Source organism: Piliocolobus tephrosceles, chromosome 14 (genome assembly GCF_002776525.5).
Source record: "Piliocolobus tephrosceles isolate RC106 chromosome 14, ASM277652v3, whole genome shotgun sequence".
NCBI classification, from domain to species: domain Eukaryota; kingdom Metazoa; phylum Chordata; class Mammalia; order Primates; family Cercopithecidae; genus Piliocolobus; species Piliocolobus tephrosceles.
The window spans coordinates 25769638-25791272 of NC_045447.1; the positions used below are offsets into that span (position 1 = coordinate 25769638).

A 21635-nucleotide genomic window follows, 5' to 3' on the forward strand; every position below is an offset into this window, starting at 1 on the left:
TTGTGAGAAGGAGTCTCGCCCTGTCACCCAGGCTGGAGTGCAGTGGCGCGATCTTGGCTCACTGCAAGCTCCGCCTCCCGGGTTTACGCCATTCTCCTGCCTCAGCCTCCCGAGTAGCTGGGACTACAGGCGCCTGCCACCTCGCCCGGCTAGTTTTTTTTTGTATTTTTTAGTAGAGATGGGGTTTCACCGTGTTAGCCAGGATGGTCTCGATCTCCTGACCTCGTGATCCACCCGTCTCGGCCTCCCAAAGTGCTGGGATTACAGGCTTGAGCCACCGCGCCCGGCCTACTTCATTTCTTTACACAGCTTTGCTCCTTAAACTTGTGGCAGCTAAGTTAGGCAATGATCTCACCATGTCCCCTGAGCTAAGTGGACAGGCAAGGGCAGCTCAGGACAGGAGGAGCTGAGGAAAGCCCAGGAAGGAACACTGGCCTCTGCACTAGGGCCTACTAATCTCAGCAAGCTGAATCCCCACTCTACAGATGAAACTGAGGCTCCATGAGTTTAGCTACCTTGTTCAAGGTCACCCAGCTAGTAGGTGGGAGAGTATTTTCAGTCAAAAAAGAACTTAGATCCTTGGAGTGGTTGATACACCACCCAAATAAGACAAGATGTAAGTTTGAGGGTTTTTCTGATAGGTGAGGATATACAGTCATCCCTTGACATTCAGGGGGAAATGGTCCCAGGACCTTCTGAAGATTCCTGAATACGAGGATGCTCAAGTCCTTGATATAAAATGGTATACGTGGCCGGGCGCGGTGGCTCAGGCCTGTAATCCCAGCACTTTGGGAGGCCGAGACGGGCGGATCACGAGGTCAGGAGATCGAGACCATCCTGGCTAACACGGTGAAACCCCGTCTCTACTAAAAATACAAAAACTAGCCGGGCGAGGTGGCGGGCGCCTGTAGTCCCAGCTACTCGGGAGGCTGAGGCAGGAGAATGGCGTAAACCCAGGAGGCGGAGCTTGCAGTGAGCTGAGATCCGGCCACTGCACTCCAGTCCGGGCGACAGAGCGAGACTCCGCCTCAAAAAAAAAAAAAAAAAAAAAAAAAAGGTATACGTGTTTGCATATAACCTAGACACATCCTCCTGTATACTTTAATTCATCTGTTAATTATTTACAATACCTAATACAATGTAAATGCTATGTGAAGTTGCTATACTGTATTGTTTAGGGGATAACAAGAAAAAAAAGTCTGTATATATTTAGTAGTGTATTTTCGACCTATGGTTGGTTGAATCCTTGATGTGGAACCCGCTGGTACAGATGGAGGGCTGCCTGAACATTATGGTGTCTCCTGTTTTCACATTCAGTAGCTCCAGCCTTGGGGCAGCCCCATCCTCTTCGAATGTATCTGGAAATGCACAGGAGCATCTTCTGTACTCAGTGGAGGGGGTGAACTGCGCTGCCGACATTTAGGGCTCAGAGGTCTGGGATACTAACACCTGCTGCAATACTTATGTTGCCACAGTTCCACAGGATGAAAGATCATCTGACTGCAAATGCAAATAGCTATCTTGTTGATAACAATAGGCTCCTCATCCGTTCGGGATGTGGGGGTTACTTTAACTCCATTGGGCATGAGCTCAGAGATGGAAGTGACTTGTCAAAAGAGCAGTACACAAGGTGGGCACAGTGGCCCATGCCTGTATCTCAGCTACTCAGGAGGCTTAGGCAGGATGATCATTTGAACCTAGGAGTTAGAGATCCAATCTTTTTTTTTTTTGAGATGGAGTTTTGCTCGTCGCCCAGGCTGGAGTGCAATGGCACGATCCCAGCTAAGTGCAACCTCTGTCTCCCGGGTTCAAGCGATTCTCCTGTCCCAGCCTCCTGAGTAGCTGGGATTACAGGTGCCCGCCACCACGCCTGACTAAGTTTTGGTATTTTTTGTAGAGATGGGGTCTCACCATGTTGGCCAGGCTGGTCTCAAACTCCTGACCAAAGTGCTGGGATTGATTACAGGTGTGAGCCATTGCACCCAGCCAAGATCCCATCTCTTAAAAAAAAAAAAAAAAAAAAAAAAAATGGGTGGGGGCATTATACAAAGTGGAGAGTCTTTAAAAAGCTCAGACTTCATACAGGAAACAGGCCGTGCTGGCTGCACCGGTCCTTTTGTCTGGTCAGTGTGGGGAACCTGTGAAACCTTCACAAGGTGACCAATGGTCAGATGATAGTTCAGATTCAGGCTCCATCACTTGCTAGTTGGGTAAACTTGAGCAAGTGTTTCTTGGAGCCTCAGTTTTGTCTGTAAAAAGGGAATAATAAACTCAAAAGATGGTGGAGATTAAATGAGGTATCTGAATGTGGGGGATTGTACACCATCTACGTAGGGACTAAGTGTTCTGTGAACACTCCTGTGGCTGTTTATCTTGCCATTTTCACAAATGCCACGCCTAGCTTTGTGCTTCTTAACCACTTTCTTACAATGATGTTTTAATTCCTGTGAAGAAATAGCCCATGAGGTATCTGTTCTGTCAAAGGCTTAGATGAAATGTTTTCACCCAACTGCTACCTCTTGGAACAACCAAAAAACAAAAACAAGTAGAAGGGAACTAATAGTAAAATTCAAACCTGAGAAACGAAAAATCTTTGTTAGCACATTATATCCAATTGCATGCTAATTCACCAGTGTTCATTATTTTACACATACTACAAAGGTAAGAAAAAAATTTCTCTTCATTGCAGTCTATGAAATAGAATTCATTAATACTTGAACAATAGTGAAGTGAGCAACAGAGGGTAGTCCTGACAATTCGGAGGCTGAACAACTACATAGGAAATGCAAGTACTTGGTTATAATTGAAATCAGATTAAACACAGTATGTTTAGGTCAGGCACAGTGGCTCATGCCTGTAATCCGAGCATTTTGGGAGGCCAAGGCAGGATTGCAAGAGCCCAGAAATTTGAGACCAGCCTGGGCAACAAAGTGAAATCATGTCTCTACAAAAAATCAAAAAATTCAGCCAGGCATGCTGGCAACCTCCTGTGATCCCAGTTACACAGGAGGATGAGGGGATGAGGCAGGAGAATCACTTGAGCACAGGAAGTCAAGGCTGCGGTGAGCTGTGTTCTCATTACTGCACTCCAGCCTGGGCGACAGAGCGAGACCGTCTCAAACTGAAACAATCCAGCTGTTTGGCGATAGAGTCCACAGAACAGAGCTGACCAAAGTCATCATCAGCCTCTCCGCAGCAGCAAATGAAAAGTTTGGTTTTTTTTTTTTTTTGAGATGGAGTCTTTCTCTGTTGCCCAGGCTGGAGTACAATGACGTGATCTTGGCTCACTGCAACCTCTGCCTCCCAGGTTCAAGCAATTCCATGTGTGAGCCAACGTGTCCGGCCAAGAAGGCCTTTAATAACTCTGACAACCCTTTCTTCTTCCAAATTCTTTTTTTTTTTTTTTTTTTTTTAATTTACTGTGTAACTTGAGAGTTCAGAGGTTGTACAGTTGAGGTGAAAAGAGGAGCACGACAGGAAAGTAAGAATTGTAATGAGTCCAGACCTGGCTTACTGGTAGTCTGGCCCACAGTGTAAGTAGCCCTCTATTTTAAAAAAATTGTTAACAAGGTGCTAAGGAGACATAAATCAGAGTAATCCATATTTGAGATCATCCATTATATCCCAAACCAAAAAAAAAGGAGACCTCTATGGACCAATGGCTAGGATTCAGAAATGCTTAACTATAGAAAATAATTCTCTATAGCATAGTTTTTGTAACAGGATTTTGCCGTAGCAAACGTGGAATAAAGAAAAGGTTTAGGTTTAGGAATACCCATTAGGGTTTTTTTTCCAGTTACTTCAACATAAAAGTACCCTTTAATACATGAAGTACACCTTTAAATAGCCAACAGAAAGGAGGTTGTACAACAGACACATCATGTTTGCTTTCTAAACATTTGTTTGACTCCTGACACAATGGTTTTGTTTTAGGGTAACATGAAGGTTGCCAAACTTCAAAGTAAAATAAAAGATATTTTCTGACAAAGCAAATGTTCAGTTCAGAGTTTCCTGAGGCAGCCAGCATTCCAAGCAAACTCAACAGGAAGAGGTGAAGTCTTCTTCACTGCATAACCGTCGGCGTGGCTGCGGTCTACTGCTTCACATCTCATTCTCCAGGGAAAGGAAGTGTTCGCTGTTACGCATTGTTTAACCAGTAAGTGGTGAGATGCGCCTCTTTACCTGAGGGCTTCCCGACTATAGTTCAGCCTCCTTGCTCTCTGGGTCACATGTAGTCCTGAAGCATGTACCATGTTATGGAAAGCCAAGTTTCAGTAATTAAAAATGCAGTCACAATCCTGGGTGCTGTGAGGATGGCTATAGGGCATTCGAACAAAAGATTTTTTTTTTGAGATAAGGTCTTGCTCTGTCACACAGGCTAGAGTGCAATGGCACAATCTCAGCTCACTACAACCTCCACCTACCAGGCTTAAGCAATCCCTCCTACCTCAGCCTCCCAAGTAGCCAGAACCACAGGCACAAGTCACTGCAACAGGCTAATTTTAGTATTTTTTTTTTTGTAGAGATGGCATTTGCCATGTTGCCCAGGCTAGTCTTGGACTTCTGAGCTCAAGTGATCTGCCCAACTCAGCCTCCCAAAGTGCTATGATTACAGGCATGAGCCACCATGCCTGCCCAAACAAAAGATTAATAAAAACAATGTCTACACAGTTCATGGCAGGGCATAAAAACGTAATAAATTTTCAACCATGAGAGGGGCTCACCATTACCTAGGGATTGGGCTGCCTGCCTGGATTGGGGGCTGACATGGAAATCCAATTCTAGTGAGGGTCTATGCATGGTAATTGGCAGAAAACATGATAGAACTAAACACTTCAATTCTTCTCTTTTGAGGAAAACAGCTCCTTAGAGAGAGCTTGAGGTTCAAGTCCTTTTTCCACTGTCGTCTATTCAGCCATCCAGAGCTTGAAGGTCCTGTCATATGAGCAAGTGGCTATGAGCTGCCCATCGGAAGAAATATCTAGGCCCATCACTTTGCCTTCGTGGCCGGCCAGAGTCTTCAGCGGGGACCAGCCTGGGTGAGTCCAGATCTTGGCTGTGTTATCATAGGCACCAGTAAGTAAGAAGTTCCCATGGATAGCTACAGAAGAGAAGGGGAATTGCTTGAGGAATTCTGGTATTCAAAAGAGAAGACAACAAAAGCACAAAAGTCTGCAAAAACATACTATTTGTAAAAAACTTATTTCTACATTCAGAAAAAGTCAACATTGATTCTGTCTTCCTATTAGGCCTCCAGGTAAAGGGGATAACCCAAGGCAGACTTAAGGGAACAAATAACAGTAAGGTCTTTTGGCTCATTCCCTGACTGTAAATCTGTTCAGAATATTTAGAATTCAGTGCTCAGAGCATCCATGGGGGAAAGAATGAAGCAAAGCACTCATGAAAGTCTTTACTTCCAGCAACGAGAAGCATGCTTTCCCACAGATCTAAGGGTATGGCAGGGGGAAGGAAATTATAATTTGCTCCTTTACCAGTAGGTCAAATTCTCTCCTGTTCTACTTCTCAGTTTAAGCTAAAGTCTGGCCTGTATTCCACGGGAACACAATACTGTTTGTCTGTGCCATTTAGATCTAAAATAGGAGGAAAGCTTACGCTCAAACTTGACACCAGTCACTAAGTTCTGATGAGCAGGGATGGTGTAGACGCAACGCCGCTGTCGAAGGTCCCACACTTTGCAGGTGTTGTCACCACTGCCAGTTGCAATGTGATAGCTGTGGATCGGATGCAGTACTGAAGTTAGAAATAGAGTACGTTCTGACCCAGAACCCTTTTTCACCCCTTATTCAATGTGTTTATTTTACCCATTGGGGGAGAAATTTATTCCATAGATTTCTTTCAGGTGGCCTTCTAAGAACATGATACAACGTCCTGTGCGTAGGTCCCAAACTCGACCAAATGCATCCAGTCCCCTGATAAAATAATTTATAAATGAACACTTTGAATCTAGTTCTCTGTGGAAGCATACATAAGAGGTCAGAGTACTGAGCTGCCCCTGGCTACATGGGAGAAGCCTTACCCAGTGCCAGCCAAAGAGCCATCTTGATGGAAGGCAATGTCATACACACCCATGCTGTGGCCTTCCTGATGCAGGATCTCCTCTTGAGCCTCCAAATCCCATAATCGCCATGAACGGTCATAGCTAAAACCAAATCACACTAACAATCAACCAGCTGGTATTTATTCAGTTTCTACAACATATAAAGTATTGTAAGTCATTATAGCTTAAGTTATTAATGCTTCTGAAACTGTTCATAAATCATATTAACAGGAAGCTCCTTTCTGACATAAACAATGACTCAACAACTAAGCTTATCTGCCTTAGGTGCTGACTGAAAACCATGGACTCGCTATAAACCTCTAGAGCCTATTTTTTTTTTTTTTTGAGACAGAGTCTCACTCTATTGCCCAGCCTGGAGTACAGTGGCACAATCTCGGCTCACTGCAAGCTCTACTTCCTGGGTTCAAGTCATTCTCCTGCCTCAGCCTTCTGAGTAGCTGGGACTACAGGTGTGTGCCACCATGCCCGGCTAATTTTTGTATTTTTCGTAGAGATGGGGTTTCACTATGTTGGCCAGGCTGGTCTCGAACTGCTGAGCTCAGGTGATCCACCCACCTTGGTCTCCCAAAGTGCTGGGATTACAGGTGTGAACCACCGTGCCCGGCCTAGTGGCTATTTTAATAACATGATTCCCCAAGAATGGCCCAGCAAAGACTGTGTTGCCTTCTTTCTTCTCCCACTGTTATGTTCTTTCATTTATCAAGCATTTATACATTTACTAGGCCCTAAAATGGATGTTGGGAATACAAAAATCACTCATAGACAAATAGATCAACGGAAGAGAATAGGAAGTACAGAAATAACCACACATACATGGTCAGATGATTTTCAACAAGGGTACTGAAACATTTCCAACAGAGAAAGGAGAGTCTCTTCAGTACACAGTGGTGTAACTGACTAAGCACATGGAAATAAAGACAAAAGAGACAAACTCAATTAAAAAAAACAGGCAAAGCATATGACAGGGCACTCAAGAGCAACAGTGATCAGGGTAATAAGAATGAAAATCATGGGAGATCACTACACACCTGCTAGACTGGGCAAAATGGTAAGTCTGACAACACCAAATGTTAGCAGGAATGTGAAGTAACCAGAACTCCGGGAATGTGAAATGGTATAAACTGTTTTGGAAAACTGGTGGGGAGTTTAGAAAAAGTTAAATATACATCTAATACCTCTACCCTATGACCCAGCAATTTGTACTCACGTCCACAAAAAGCCTGCTACAAGAATATTTATAGCAGCTTCATTCCGACTGGCCCAAACCTGGAAACAGCCCAAGTGTCCATCAACAGGAGAATGGATAAACTATGGCACAGTCATAAAAATGAACAACCCCCAGCAATAAAAAGGAATTACTGATACATGCAACAACATGAATGACTCTTAACAATGTTATGCTGAGAGAAAGAAGCCTGCCACAAATGAATTCACACAGTATGAATAGACATAATTAATTTATGGTGATAGAAGTCAGATCAGCGGTTGCTTTAGAAGGGGAGTTGGCTGGAAAAGGGCATGAAGGACCTTTCTGGGGTGATGGGACTGTTCTCTATATTGACAGGGGTGTGGGTCACAGGAATGGTACACATTTGTAAAGACTGATAGCTTTGTACACTTAAAATAAACCCATTCCATTGTATGTAAATTATAGCTTAATGAAAAAGTTCTCTAACAGATTCTAGCCTCCCTGAACTTACAGAACCAGGAAGGGAGACTTACCTACCTGTAGCATTGGACAAGAGTGAAAATCCTTGTTTTCTGGTAATTTGTAACTCTGAAATTTCAGATTAATTGTAATTTAAAGGTAAATATGGCTGGGTGCGGTGCCTCATGCCTATAATCCCAGCACTTTGGGAGGCCGAGGCGGGAAGATCACTTGACATCAGGAGTTCAAGACCAGCCTGGCCAACATGGTGAAACCCTGTCTCTACCAAAAATAAAAAATTAGCTGGGCGTGGTGGCACGCGCCTGTAGTCCCAGCTACTAGGGAGGTCAAGGCAGGAGAATCACTTGAACCCAGGAGGCGGAGGTTGCAGTGAGCTGAGATCGTGCCACTGCACTCTAGCATGGGTGACAGAGTGAGACTCCATCTCAAAAAAAAAAAAAAGGCAAATATACTTAGCCCTCACTATATTAAACATTCTCCTCTGATTCCAATTCCCTGCAGCCCAAGAAAATCCTACCTAAAGATCTCTGCTCTAAAAATTTATCTGGCAGATAGCCATAAAGGGTTAAGAAGATGCCACAGGCCTATATGGATAAAACAGTAACAGGATGGCTCACCAGGTGGTGCCCAGGAAACGTCCTGATGGATGCCACATTACCCGGGCCACACGCACTGTATGGCCTTCAATATCTGCCACTGGTTCATCACTGGAAAGGAACCAAACATATAAACAATTTTATAGACATATAAATATTCCCCAAACTGATTACCTTTTGTGCAGCTATACTCATTCTGTACAACATGAGAGGCTAAATTGTAACTACACTTGTAAAATACTTTGGCCCCATAAGCAAAATAGTCATTCTGCACCAAAGGAGTACCTGAATTCTAGAAAGAAAACATGTTTTGGAAGAGACACAGGGAGACAGAAATCACACAGTTTTGGTACAGGATTACAGATAAACCTTTTTCAAATTTAGGCCTGTTCTAAGATCCAAATGAAAAAGGAACTCCTAACTAGAGATGAGGCTTAGTCACCTTTTGGTGGCTATTAAATTCTACTACCCAGCAACCACCAAAAGATCTGAAACATCAGCAAAAGGAAATAAACATGAACTCTAAGGAGGGTAATTAAAAAGGGAACTTTGTCAATGTGCATACACAGAACAAGCCAAAGCCCGAAGGGAATAAATATTGCTAAGTATTACCAAAGCCAATTAAAACTCGCTGTGCTCATAAGTTAGACCCTGCCTGGTGAGGAGTGAAGACATTAATTAGCTCTTATAAAAATTCTCAAGTAAAAACCTTCATGTGTTTTCCCAAAGAAAGAAAACTAAGCAATTAAATTCAGATGTCTTTTGGCCAACGGGGTGCTTCCGAAGTTGTTGTTGTTTTTTTTTTGAAAACAATCATATAAACACATTTTAAAAAACTGTTGTAGTTGGAAAATACATTTTAGGTAAAGGACGACGCTATTGGGAGGAGACATCTCCCTGGTAATACTGCTAGACAGAACCTCATTTTCCTCAACCCTGTGGCTGTTTGCTAAGACCAATGAACTGCCAAGAATATTATCTATAGTGCATTGTTAATCATGTAGGAGGTAGCCTGGATCTTTCTGAAATAAATGGAGCCAGGAAATAGCAGTCACTAGTCTACAGGCAAAAATCAAGATCCAAAGTTAACAGGTAAGAAAAAACTGACGTAACTCCTTTAGTAAGAAAAGGCCTAAGAATGAAATCTTCCACTTACTTCATTTTCACACTAAGTTATCTTGACTCTTAAACCATCTTGGGGGTTAAATGCCAGATTTCTTTTTCTTTCAAGACAGAGTCTTGCTCTGTCGCCCAGGCTGGAGTGCAGTGGTGTGATCTCAGCTCACCGCAACCTTCACCTCCCTGGTTTAAGCAATTCTCCTGCCTCAGCCTTAAGGTGTGAGCCACTGTGCATGGCCTAAATGCCAGATTTTTAACCTGAGGTCCTGGGGACCAACCAATCAAACATCTTCTTTAGTGATGGCAGTGTGGGCCACAGAACAGTGATATTCACCTGTCGAGACTCCAAAGCTTCACAGAGCCATCAGCCGCACAAGAGGCCAGGTTGACATCTTTTTGGTCCAAGGAAACAGTAGATTTGGGATGGAATACAATTGCTCCTACATTTGTGTTATGCCCTAAAGGAGTGTAAGAGATCCAAGTTAAAAGGTTCCTGCCTCTTTATAACCTGTGTACAAATACAGACGATGATGAACATCACAGGTAAGTATATACTAGGGAACATGTGGACATACAGAGTATTAAAGTGACTATTCAACTATTAAAACAAACTATTTTAAGCTACTATTTAAATTATATTTTTTAAAAAAGCAAAACACAAAAAAACCCATTGTGGTTTTTGGTTTAGAGATTACAAAATGCCAGAGTGTGACTGGACACGACAGAAAAGTGGATATGTATGAGGTTGTGATAGTCCAGTCTTGCAGCCAGAGAAAACCAAGTCAAATCAAATCAAGAATTAATGCTGTGTGTATGGGGTCTGCGTGTCAAGCAGAGTTTACGGCTTAAGTGAGTTCACACTCGGAACAAGACTGAGATTTAGATAAGACTCTAACTTACCTCGAAGAGTGTGAAGGAGGTTGCAATCAGGAACAGACCAGAGCTTGCAAAGCCCACTCCTATCAAATACAAAGGAAAGCATCTCAGCCAGGGTTGGTCTGGGAAGGAAAAGGTACCTTGGTAATATTACTAAAGGACAATGTCTTCTCAACCCCAATAAACTTTACAATGGCTGACAGAAACATAAAAGCCTTATAGTTGGAAGGGTTATAGAAGAAAAAGCTACCTCCAGCCCACACACAACTAGAGGCTCTTACTGGACTATAATTAACACTACACCAGTAGCCATTTTCCTTAACTTTTGGATCCACTTGTGAGGGAAGGTGGGGCAAATTAAACTATCCAATAATACTAATATTAATAGTGATACTATCCTTAAATATGAACAGTATTTTGCAGATTACAAAGTATTTAAATTTTTTTTTTTTTTTTTTTTTTTGAGACAGAGTCTCGCTCTGCCGCCCAGGCTGGAGTGCAGTGGCCGGATCTCAGCTCACTGCAAGCTCCGCCTCCCGGGTTTACGCCATTCTCCTGCCTCAGCCTCCCGAGTAGCTGGGACTACAGGCGCCCACCACCTCGCCCGGCTAGTTTTTTGTAGTTTTTAGTAGAGACGGGGTTTCACCGTGTTAGCCAGGATGGTCTCGATCTCCTGACCTCGTGATCCGCCTGTTTCGGCCTCCCAAAGTGCTAGGATTACAGGCTTGAGCCACTGCGCCCGGCCTTAAATTTTTTTTGAGAAAGGGTGTCACTCTGTCACCTAGGCTGGAGTGCAGTAGCGTGATCACAGTTCAGTGCAGCCTCAACCTCCCAGGCTCAAGCTATTCTATCACTCAGCTTCCCGAGTAGCTGCAACTAACAGGCGCATGCCACCACACCTGGCTAACCTTTAAAAAATTAAATAAATTTAAAAAAATTTTATGGGCCAGGTACGGTGGCTCACGCCTGTAATCCCAGCACTTTGGCAGGCCGAGGCAGGCAGAGCACAAGGTCAGGAGATTGAACCCCTCTTGGCTAACACAGTGAAACCCTGTCTTTACTAAAAACACAAAAAATTAGCCGGGCATGGTGGTGGGCGCCTGTAGTCCCAGCTGCTTGGGAGGCTCAGGCAGGAGAATGGCGTGAACACAGGAAGCGGAGCATGAAGTGAGCTGAGATCCGGCCACTGCACTCCAGCCTGGGCGACAGTATGAGATTCCGTCTCAAAAGAAAAAAAAAAAATGTGTAGAGACAGGGTCTCACTATGCTGCCCAGGCTGGTCTCAAACTCCTGGGCTCAAGTGATCCTCCCGCCTCGGCTTTCCGAAGTACTGGGATTACAAGTGTGAGTCACCCTGCCTGGCTGGCCTTAAACTTTATTTAGGCCAGCCTAATTTTTGGAAACTTTTCAACAAATTACTTTTATATCTATTACCTCAGATGATCTTTCTAACAGACCTGTGAAGTAGGTACAGGAGGAACGATCATTTACATTTTATAGTGAATGTAATGAGGTTCGGAGAGGTGGACTGATTTGTGCAGTCCCTTGGCTTTCTCCTGAACCAGTCTCAAGGTCGGCCTAGTCAAGCAGCTCCTGTGTATTAAATCTAAGTTTCCTTTCTCTTTAGTTAGCCACGTCTCACAAAAAAACACAACCATTTGGGAGCCTGAGGCGGGTGGATCACAAGGTCAGGAGATCGAGACCATCCGGGCTAACACAGTGACAACCCGTCTCTACTAAAAATACAACAAGTACAAAAAAAAAAAAAAAAAATTTGCCCGGCGTGGTGGCGGGCACCTGTAGTCCCAGCTGTTCAGGAAGCTGAGGCAGGAGAATGGTGTGAACCCAGGAGGCGGAGCTTGCAGTGAGTGGACATTGTGCCACTGCACTCCAGCCTGGGTGACAAAGCAAGACTTCGTCTCAAAAAAAAACCAAACCAAAACAAACAACCAAACTCAAACAAAACAACAAAGTTACCACATCCTGAGTTTTCTGCGTATGTGGTGATAAGAAAATAAAACAAAGATAAACCAATAATTAACATTTAATGAGTCCTTACTACATACCAGGCACTGTCAAGGCAAAATGCTTTACAAACACTACCTCATCCCACTTTACAGAGAAGGACACTGAAGCTGACAGGGATTAAGTATCTTAGGGAGATCACATAACTGAAAAAGAAAAGCCAGACTGAGTTATGGATACTAGTTGGTCTATAAACTCATTACACGACCTGCTCCAAAATACTAGTGTCAAGAATGTGACAGAGTGCTAGAGTGTAATGAATCTCTGGGGTCACTGGTGAAGACTGAGAACGGCTAAACCAAGTCTACATCATATTATACAACAGGTAGAGCACTGACTGACATCTGTAGTTTGGTATGATCATGAGAAGCAGAGAAAGAGGACGTACAAATAGACGTCTAAGACAAATGCTAATATTTTCCTGAGCCTGTTCCCCATTTAGGAAAAAATGTCACTGTAAAATGGAACTTACCAACAAGCTGTGGCCAGCATCTTGGAATTGGGACTAAAGTGACAGTAGGAGATAGGCCGATCGTCCCCAATCTGACTGCAAAAATTATTCAAAGACTTAAAAAGAAAAAAAACACACACACACAGTGATCATTAATAGGTTAATCTGAGTTCCTTGGTTTTTCCACCAAAAAAAGAACAACAAAGCAACTTTTCAGTTTTAACCCATCCCAAGATTCTTCTGTGGTTCTGAGACAGAGTCTTGCTCTGTCGCCCAGAGTGGAGTGTAGTGGTGTGATCTTGGCTCAATGCAACCTGTCTCCCAGGTTCAAGCGATCCTCCCGTCTCAGCCTCCCAAGTACCTGGGATTACAGGCGCATGCCACCATACCTGGCAAATTTTTGTACTTTTAGTAAAGACAGGGTTTCATCATGTTGACTAGGCTGGTCTCAAACTCCTGAGCTCAAGTGACCCACCCACCTCTGCCTCCCAAAGTGCTGGGATTACAGGCATGAGCCACTGCGCCCAGCTGTTTTCTAAAGTCTTAGTATCACAACTTCTGAGTCAGATAAATATAAACAGAAAACCCCAGAGAAACTCTGACGTATTAACAGGGAGAAATAAAGAAGAGAACCATAGGCCTCTGCTGAGTACAAAGCACAGTAAGCTCCTGTCACATTAACTGATTGCTCCTTCCATGTCACAGCAGCTCAGCTCAAGCAGGGAGAGATCGCTCTAGTCACCTCTACCTTCCCAGAGGTGGGCCAAAGTAGAAAAATCACACAAATATGAAGAACCTTTAAGACGTGGGACAATCACCGGGAGCATCTTACCCGGAGAGACTTGTGCAGCTCTTGCATCTGGGAGGTCCTCGTTGTCTCAGGAATCTCCTTATGGAGTCGGGCCTCTTCCAAGCGTTTCATTGCCCTGTGACACAGAAACACCATCACCAAGAGCAACAGGGTTGTAAACAAGGGCCCACATGTATCTCTACCCCTCAATTTCATTTAACAACCACAGTCATTATCAAGCACTCAGTTCCTGAGAGGAAACACACGCACAAAATATGCTTCTTTCTTCTACTGGAGGCTCTCTTTACCTGGGCAATGAATAATTAGCAATCCATAGTCTTGCCACCTTCAAGCTATTTGGTCCTTCATGGTACCAGGTTTGCTGATACTGAAAGGCAAATTAAGAGCAGAAAGATCAAGTCTGAAGCATTCTACTCCTGTCATTTCTCCATTTTAACTGCCCAGAAGGAAGGTGAATTCATTCGGTAATAGTATGAAATCAGGCATATGGCTTTCTACTGTATTTTTTTTTCTATGATATGTAAATAGATGGTTATACCAGGAATGCTATGATTCTTTCCTGACTGGAAAACTCACTTAGCTCCATTCATACTTACAAAGGAACCAAAACTACTGCCAGCAACTATTCTTGAATGGTAGAGCCTTCAAAGGCACTTCCCCCCATCATCTTAGCAAAGCAAATCATCGAAAGCAGAAAACGAGAGACCGATCTCCTCATTTCCTTCACGTTTACGCTGTGAAGTTAAAGACATGTTTTACCTCTTCTTTGGACTTCTTAGACTTCTCATCATCCTTTTTGGTCTTTTTCAAGGCATCAGTACCGACGACTGAGAGGATATTTCTTAACCTGTTAAAAAAAAAAAAATCAGAATTTAAACATGGTTGAGATAACACTGTTTTTAAAGTACACTTTAACACAGTTTTAAACACTGTTTTTAAAGCTCCCCTAAGATGGGAGCAAGCCTCTACTATTCTCCCACCATTCAAACCACCTAGTAACCTTTTTTTTTTTTCTTTTCAAGAGATGAGGTCTTGTTGTTGCCCAGGGTGGAGTGCAGTGGCACGGTCGTGGGTCACTGCAGCCTCAAACTCCTGGGCTCAAGCGATCCTTCCACCCCAGCCTCCCGAGTGGCTGGGACTACAGGTACACTGCTACAACTGGCTAATTTTTAAATTTTTCTGCAGAGACAAGGTATTGCTATGTTGCTCAGGCAAGTCTTGAACTTCTGGGCTCAAGTGATCCTCCTGCCTCAGTCTCCCAAAGTGCTGGGATTATGGGCATGAGCCACTATGCCCAGCCCTCCAGCAACCTTCAAAGAGTCAAGTGGGGATGGCTAAACTCCCACTGTGGTTTCTCCCACTCAGTCTTCTCTATTTGGAAATTCCCAAAATTCAACTATAAGCAATTACTCTATGCAGTTTAGAGTCAATGAGCCCCTACACTGCTACCACTTGGTTTGTGAAGACTGCCAACTTTCACTCAGTGCCACAATGTACTGGATATGGACTCAGGTGCTAACTATACAGTGATGACTAAGAATCCGTTCTTGATTTCAAGTAGCTTAGTCCTGGGGAAACGACAGAGAGTACTGGCGAACTATATTATATTACCTATCACGACAGCAGTAAGCACACAGTGCTAGAGGGGACTTTGTAAGGGGGATGTACCTAGGCTTAGAGGATCAGGGAAGGCTTCATTAAAAAAAGGTAGTATCTAAATTGAGTCCTCAATTAATCAGGTTAAGAATGAGAAAATGTCAGGCAGAGGGTTAAACAAATAAGGCCTGGAGGTAAGAAAAACATGTTGAGCTTGCAGTCATAAATAATTCAGTATGGCTAGAGCGTGGAACATAGAAGAGGACTGGTGAGAATAGGGCTGCAAACGCGAGGAGGGGTCAGGTCACAAAGAATTGATAATGCAGCACTCAGGAGGGCTTACAGGTGAGAAAGATCACTAAAACAGTACAAGAATGGATTAAAAGGGAAGAATAATGGCAGGGAAATCAGACAGTACTGCTGTAGTGACCCTCTGAGTCACAACAATGGAGTGAAATTCAGATAGTAGCAGTAGTGACTCAAGGGATTCACTTAAGGAACATAATAATGAATAAGACTTTGCTGGTGGAAAAAACAAACTAAACAGTAATAAAAAAGTATACCCTTCGAAAAGGCTAATAAAATAACATACTATGACAGAGAATGGAGGGGTTAGGTGTGATGAAAGGCTTCTTTGAATAGGTGGCATTTATGCTGAAACAAAAGAACATAGTTTGACAGGGATCCAGATTCATAAAAAATGAAGAAGAAAGGCTCAAGCCTGAAATCCCAGCACTTTGGGAGGCCAAGGCAGGCGGATCACTTGAGGTCAGGAGTTTGAGACCAGCCTAGCCAACATGGTGAAATCCCGTCTCTACTAAAAATACAAAACTTAACCAGACATGGTGGCACATGCCTGTAGTCCCAGCTACTTGGGAGGCTGAGGCAGGAGAATGGCTTGTACCTGGGAGGTGGAGGTTGCAGTGAGCCGAGATTGCACCATTGTACTCCAGCCTAGGTGACACAGTGAGACTCTGTCTCAAAGAAAAAATAAAAAAAAAAAAGGAATAAAAAAAGGTTCTAAAAGCCAAGAGAGAATAAAAATAGACCAATTATGTGGAAACACATAAAAAGAACTAGCATATTCCAGAAGGACCAATGTGGCTATTCTAGTAAATTGGGGAAGGGTGGTACGGGTAAGGCTGAAGACCTTACAGACCATGAAAAAGAGTTTTTTACTCCAAGTATGAGAAGACAATCTAGGATTTTAAGCAAGCAATCAACACAACATGTTTGGGGCTATCACAACAGTGCAGATTTGAAAGCAGTAAAGATAGAGCAACGATAGATTGGAGTTGTATCTCGCAAGTAGAATAGACTAGATTTTGCTGATGAATTATAAAGGAGGCTAGGTAGATTTTCAACTAAGAACTGTATGAGTATAGGAGAGAAGTGGGGAAATATTTCAATTCAGACGCCTCAAGTCTGAAGTACCTGTGGGATGCCTGAGCCACGAGAGATCTGGGAATCAACAGAACACACAACAGTGAATGATGCCAAGGGAGTAGATCTGATCATCAAGGGCAAGTAGAGGAGGCAGCCTGTAAAGGGTAGGCAGAGAAAAAGAGGTTTAGAAGGTAAGCGAGAAGAACTAGCTAGTGAGAGAGAGGAAAATCAAGAGGATTTGGTCTTAGGAGAGTGAAGGAAAGGGAGTATTCCAAGGAGGGAGTGGCTGGCAGTATACTAGGGCTATTCTTAGTAACGGTGGGTTGGTGACCTTAATAAGGAGCAATTTTAATGTGGCAGGGGTTGGTCAGTTTGCAGCAGGTTGAAGAGTAAATAAGGGTAAGGACCTCAAGAGAGTAACAGAAAAAACCCTTCCAACAAGCTGGATGATGAAGGGGAGATGAGACAGTGGATAGAGACCAGAAGGGCTCCTCATAATTGTGTATGACTAGACCACAACTAAAAGACTTTGCAACCTGTAAATCATAAGAGGGCATTACCCGAGGACCGTACCCCTCTTCAATAAAATCCAAAAAACATTTATCATTGTTTTAGGTTACTGACATGGAATGCATTTGATGTCTAAATTTTCAAAGCCCAAAAACAAATGTTTATCCAATTCAAAACTTGCACTGGGGAGGGGAGGCAAGGGAGTACGTTAGCACCCTCTTCCCAGTCTATAAAGAAAAACTGGCCAGGCATGGAGGCTCACGCTTGTAATCCCAGCACTTTGGAAGTCTATGGTGGGTGAATCATTTGAGGTTAGAGTTCAAGACCAGCCTGGCCAACATGGTGAAACCCTGTCTCTACTAAAAATACAAAAATTAGCTGGGCGTGGTGGCGGGTGCCTGTAATCCCAGCCACGTGGGAGGCTGAGGCAGGAAAATTGCTTGAACCTCGGAGGTGGAGGCTGCAGTGAGCCAAGATCATGACACTGCACTCCAGCCTGGGTGACAGAGCAAGACTCCACCTCAAAAAAAAAAAGAAAAAAAATTAATAGTAGAGTAAAAATTGGCCTAAGATAGATGACAGGCTAACTCATAGAAACATAGTGAGACACTGGTAACATGATAACATGATTCGAGACATTCTATTCAAGTTCAACTAGAACATCAACCAAAATCTGGAGTAGAATCCTGTGATTATAATAAAGAAAAAAAGTAAATGTTTAGAAAGGTGACCTTTCTCTTCTTTCAGCAGGACCCTCTCCAAAAAGTGTGATGGGTTCCCCCAAGGCTCTAAGGCAAGCCTTGACCTCTGAGTCATCTGTGGAAACATTGATCTGCCGGGCTCGCTTCCTTCTCTCAAACTCAGCCAATACTTCTGCCTGTCGCTCACTGATATGCTCTTCAATTTCAAACACCTCTCCTGCCAAAAAGAAAACAGGCAACATCAGCAGATCTTCTTCAAATGGAGAGAAATAAATAATTTCTAGTAATTGCAGTCTGTGTATGCCCTGAGAGAAAGGTAATGTCTAATATATTACACATTTTATAGTTTACTGTTTTTCAGTTTATTAAATTATGCCAAACACATAAACCTAAATGACACAACTTCAAAAGGCAGGAAAATGGTTCAAGCCACCTCTGGTTTCATTTATTAACTTTACACCTATACATAATTTTGGCTGAGACCAGAAAGTAAGAGTACAGAACATCTTTTGCAAATGAGTTAACTAGCTTGTCTATCCAGAAGGTGTAATAGACATTATTGTAACAGTGGCCAAAGCTATTTATTCTCTAAAGGAGTCCCAGTATAGAGATACTTAACAAATAATTAACTAGTAAACTGCAAACAATTACCATGAAAATGAGAGTTCCACAACTATAAGGATTTCTGGAAAATCTAGCAATAGTTTTGAAACTCACACCAAAATACAAGTGTGATAAAAAATGAGAGGTACAGTGGTGATATTATGTTTAAAAACAGTATAAAAAGTTTAAAAAGTCACTAGGCTACAGTACATGTGTTTAGATAATGTGTGGGAGGATCAATGAGAAACCTGACAGATATCCCTACTGCAGAGGAGTCTTCAGTTTTTTGAGACGTAGTCTCGCTCTGTCGTCCAGGCTGGAGTGCAGTGGCGCCATCTCAGCTCACTGCAAGCTCCGCCCCCGGGGTCACACCATTCTCCTGCCTCAGCCTCCCAAATAGCTGGGACTACAGGAGCCCGCCACCACGCCTGGCTAACTTTTTTGTATTTTTAGTAGAGATGGGGTTTCACCATGTTAGCCAGCATGGTTTCCATCTCCTGACCTCGTGATCCACCCACCTCGGTCTCCCAAAGTGCTGGGATTACAGGTGTGAGCCATCACACTCGGCCAGAGGAGTTTTCATTTTATGCCCTCTGGTATTGTCTGAATTTCTTATGACAAATATGCATAATTTTATTTTAAAAACATAGTGGACCTCTCATTACTGACATGGAAAGATATCCTCAATGGTATATAAAATGAAAAATGGGGATTATACAATTTACATATCATGTTTTCACTTATGGAAAAAATTACGTATTTTTATAGCTGTATTAAAATTCTCAGAAAGATATACAATCAATTAATAAAAAAATACTGGATTTTCTACTTCACACATTCATACATTGTTTGATCTTTTAAAAGAAAAATAATTACCTTTTTTTTTGAGACAGGGTCTCTCTCTGTTGTCCAGGCTGGAGTGCAGTGGTACAATCATGACTCACTGCAGCCTTGAACTCCCAACTCAGAACCCCAATTAGCTGGGAATACAGGCACGTGTCACCATGCCCGGCTAATTGATATCACTATTTGCCCAGGCTGGTCTCGAATTCCTGGGCTCAAGCCTGACTCCCACTTCGCAGCCTCCCAAAGTGCTGGGATTACAGGTTTGAGCCACCAGGCTTGGCCACTATTACTTTTATAATAAAACAAGATATCTCAGCCAGGTGCAGTGGCTCACACCCGTAATCCCAGCACTTTGGGAGGCCGAGGTGTGTGGATCATTTGAGGTCAGGAGTTGGAGACCAGCCTGGGCAACATGGTGAAACCCCATCTCTACTAAAAAATACAACAATTAGCTGGGTGTGGTAGCGGGCACCTGTAATCTCAGCTAATCGTGAAGCTGAGGCAGGAGAATCACTTGAACACAGAAGGCAGAGGTTGCAGTGAGCCAAGGTTATGCCACTGCATTCTAGCCTGGGCAAGAGAGTGAGACCCTGTGTCAAAAAAAAAAAAAGATATTTCCCTTTGGGTAAAAAATAATTGGAAAACTTCAAAAGGGAGAATATCATGAACCACTCTAGCTGCAAACCAATGCCAGAACTATGTTAGATCTCCAGAAGACAAATGCAATCAATCTGAATCCAAATGTACACTGAATTTTTGATAAGACTGCTCACTCGTAGAAGAAAAACTATGTAACAGATTGTAAGAAAAAGGCTCTCTGCATGATTATAAGGGGGTAGGCAAAATACAGCCTTATAGATGCAAGTTTAAGAATTGAAATTCTGCCAGGCACAGTGGCTCATGCTTGTAATCCCAGCACTTTGGGAGGACGAGGGGGGCAGATCACAAGGTCAGGAGTTTGACCAACATGATGAAACCCCGTCTCTACTAAAAATACAAAAATTAGTCGGGCTTGGTGGTGTGCGCCTGTTATCCCGGCTACTCGGGAGGCTGAAGAAGGAGAACTGCCTAAACCCGGGAGGCGGGGGTTGCAGTGAGCCGAGATCGCGCCACTGCACTCCAGCCCGGTGACAGAGCGAGACTCCGTCTAAAAAAAAAAGAATTGAAATTTTTTGACATTATAAAACTGATGATATTCAAGTTTAGGAAAGTATTCATTACACAAAGAGGTAAAGATGGGTTCACAATTTGCATCTTACCAGAGGTTATATTAATATTTCCAGCTTCGATCCCTGCTTTAAGTCCTTCTTTCCCCAAAATCCCAGACTCTCCTTTGGCCAGACGCTCCCTCTCCTTCTCTTCCAAACTTCCGTAATAGATGTGTGGTTTCTTCACAACCGGAGCAACTAAGTCATCGGGTGCTTTAGTTTTGGTTGCCTGCCAAATCAAAAATCTCAATTAAATTGAGGTTTAATCTTGGTAATTTACCGGACTTCCCGAGGATGAAGCTCGCCCTGAGTTTCACAGTCCTATTTCCTTCATAATTGAAAGGACAAATTGGACACTACTTAAGATGTTCTTCATTGATTTGAGGTGAAGGTAAGGGGAGGGTGCTTCAGTCCTTCACTTTAGTTGACGGGATTGATAAAACCAGTGAGGTTCTCTCGAGTATTTTCATATGAAAGGTTTGCTCTGGAATCTGTTAACTTTATTCTGCTAGAAACGTGGAATCTCGTGTTTTACGATGTATCCAAGATTACTGCTCATCACTGGGGAAATACTAAGGATAGATGAAATGACCAACTCGGTGCTAAAGGATAACAAGTTACAACATTACGAGTGTATACATTTCAAACGTTTCTAGACGTGAGGTAGAAGTTAGCAGGTCTCACTAAAATTTTGAGATCCGCCAAACGCATAAACCTTGGCCAAGACACTTCCCTATTTCAAAGCACCGTTACTGGATGAGTTGGAAGAGATGTTTGCCCTTTGGGGCTGTAGTGGGAGAGGTGCAAATAAGCTACAGTCCACGAAAGCGCTTAGGGGTCAGGAAAACCGTGGTCCGTTGTGTAGGACACCACTGAGTCCCGCAGCCTTCCTCCTCAGCCCTCCACCGCCTTCTCCCGCTCCCTAACGGCCCCTTCCCGCTGAGATCCTCTTCCCCTTTCGCGCTCCCTGCCAGAGTGAGCTGAGATCCCGGGCTCTGTACCGTGGAGGAGGTTCGCGAGGAAGCCATCCTGGGCTCTGGAGCCGCGAGGCCCCAGCAAAATCCAAGCTCTCGGTTTCAGCCCTTCCACCGCGCGCCCAGCAGAGCGGAAGTGCGTCACTGACCGGAAGTGTGTCACAGACAGGACGTGGGCCAAAAGC

At 43.4% G+C, this 21635-nt stretch overlaps 1 protein-coding gene across 2 annotated transcripts; it reads right to left on the reverse strand.

Annotated features, from left to right (window-relative positions):
- Positions 1–3406: 3406 nt before the first annotated feature.
- Positions 3407–21620, reverse strand: PRPF4 (pre-mRNA processing factor 4). Of its 2 annotated transcripts, none has more exons than XM_023223707.3 (14): positions 21478–21620; positions 20528–20705; positions 17850–18036; positions 14386–14473; positions 13914–13993; positions 13648–13741; positions 12837–12931; positions 10364–10461; positions 9798–9921; positions 8366–8455; positions 6038–6160; positions 5823–5930; positions 5614–5732; positions 3407–5101 (listed from the first exon to the last, which is right to left on the reverse strand). In XM_023223707.3, the coding sequence occupies exons 8-14, from the start codon at positions 10443–10445 to the stop codon at positions 4908–4910; spliced, it is 840 nt and encodes a 279-aa protein (XP_023079475.1). In that variant the 5' UTR covers positions 10446–10461; positions 12837–12931; positions 13648–13741; positions 13914–13993; positions 14386–14473; positions 17850–18036; positions 20528–20705; positions 21478–21620; the 3' UTR covers positions 3407–4907. The 2 variants fall into 2 exon arrangements, with proteins under 2 accessions (XP_023079475.1, XP_023079474.1); XM_023223706.3 differs by having other exon boundaries at positions 10364–10422; positions 21478–21613.
- Positions 21621–21635: the final 15 nt, after the last annotated feature.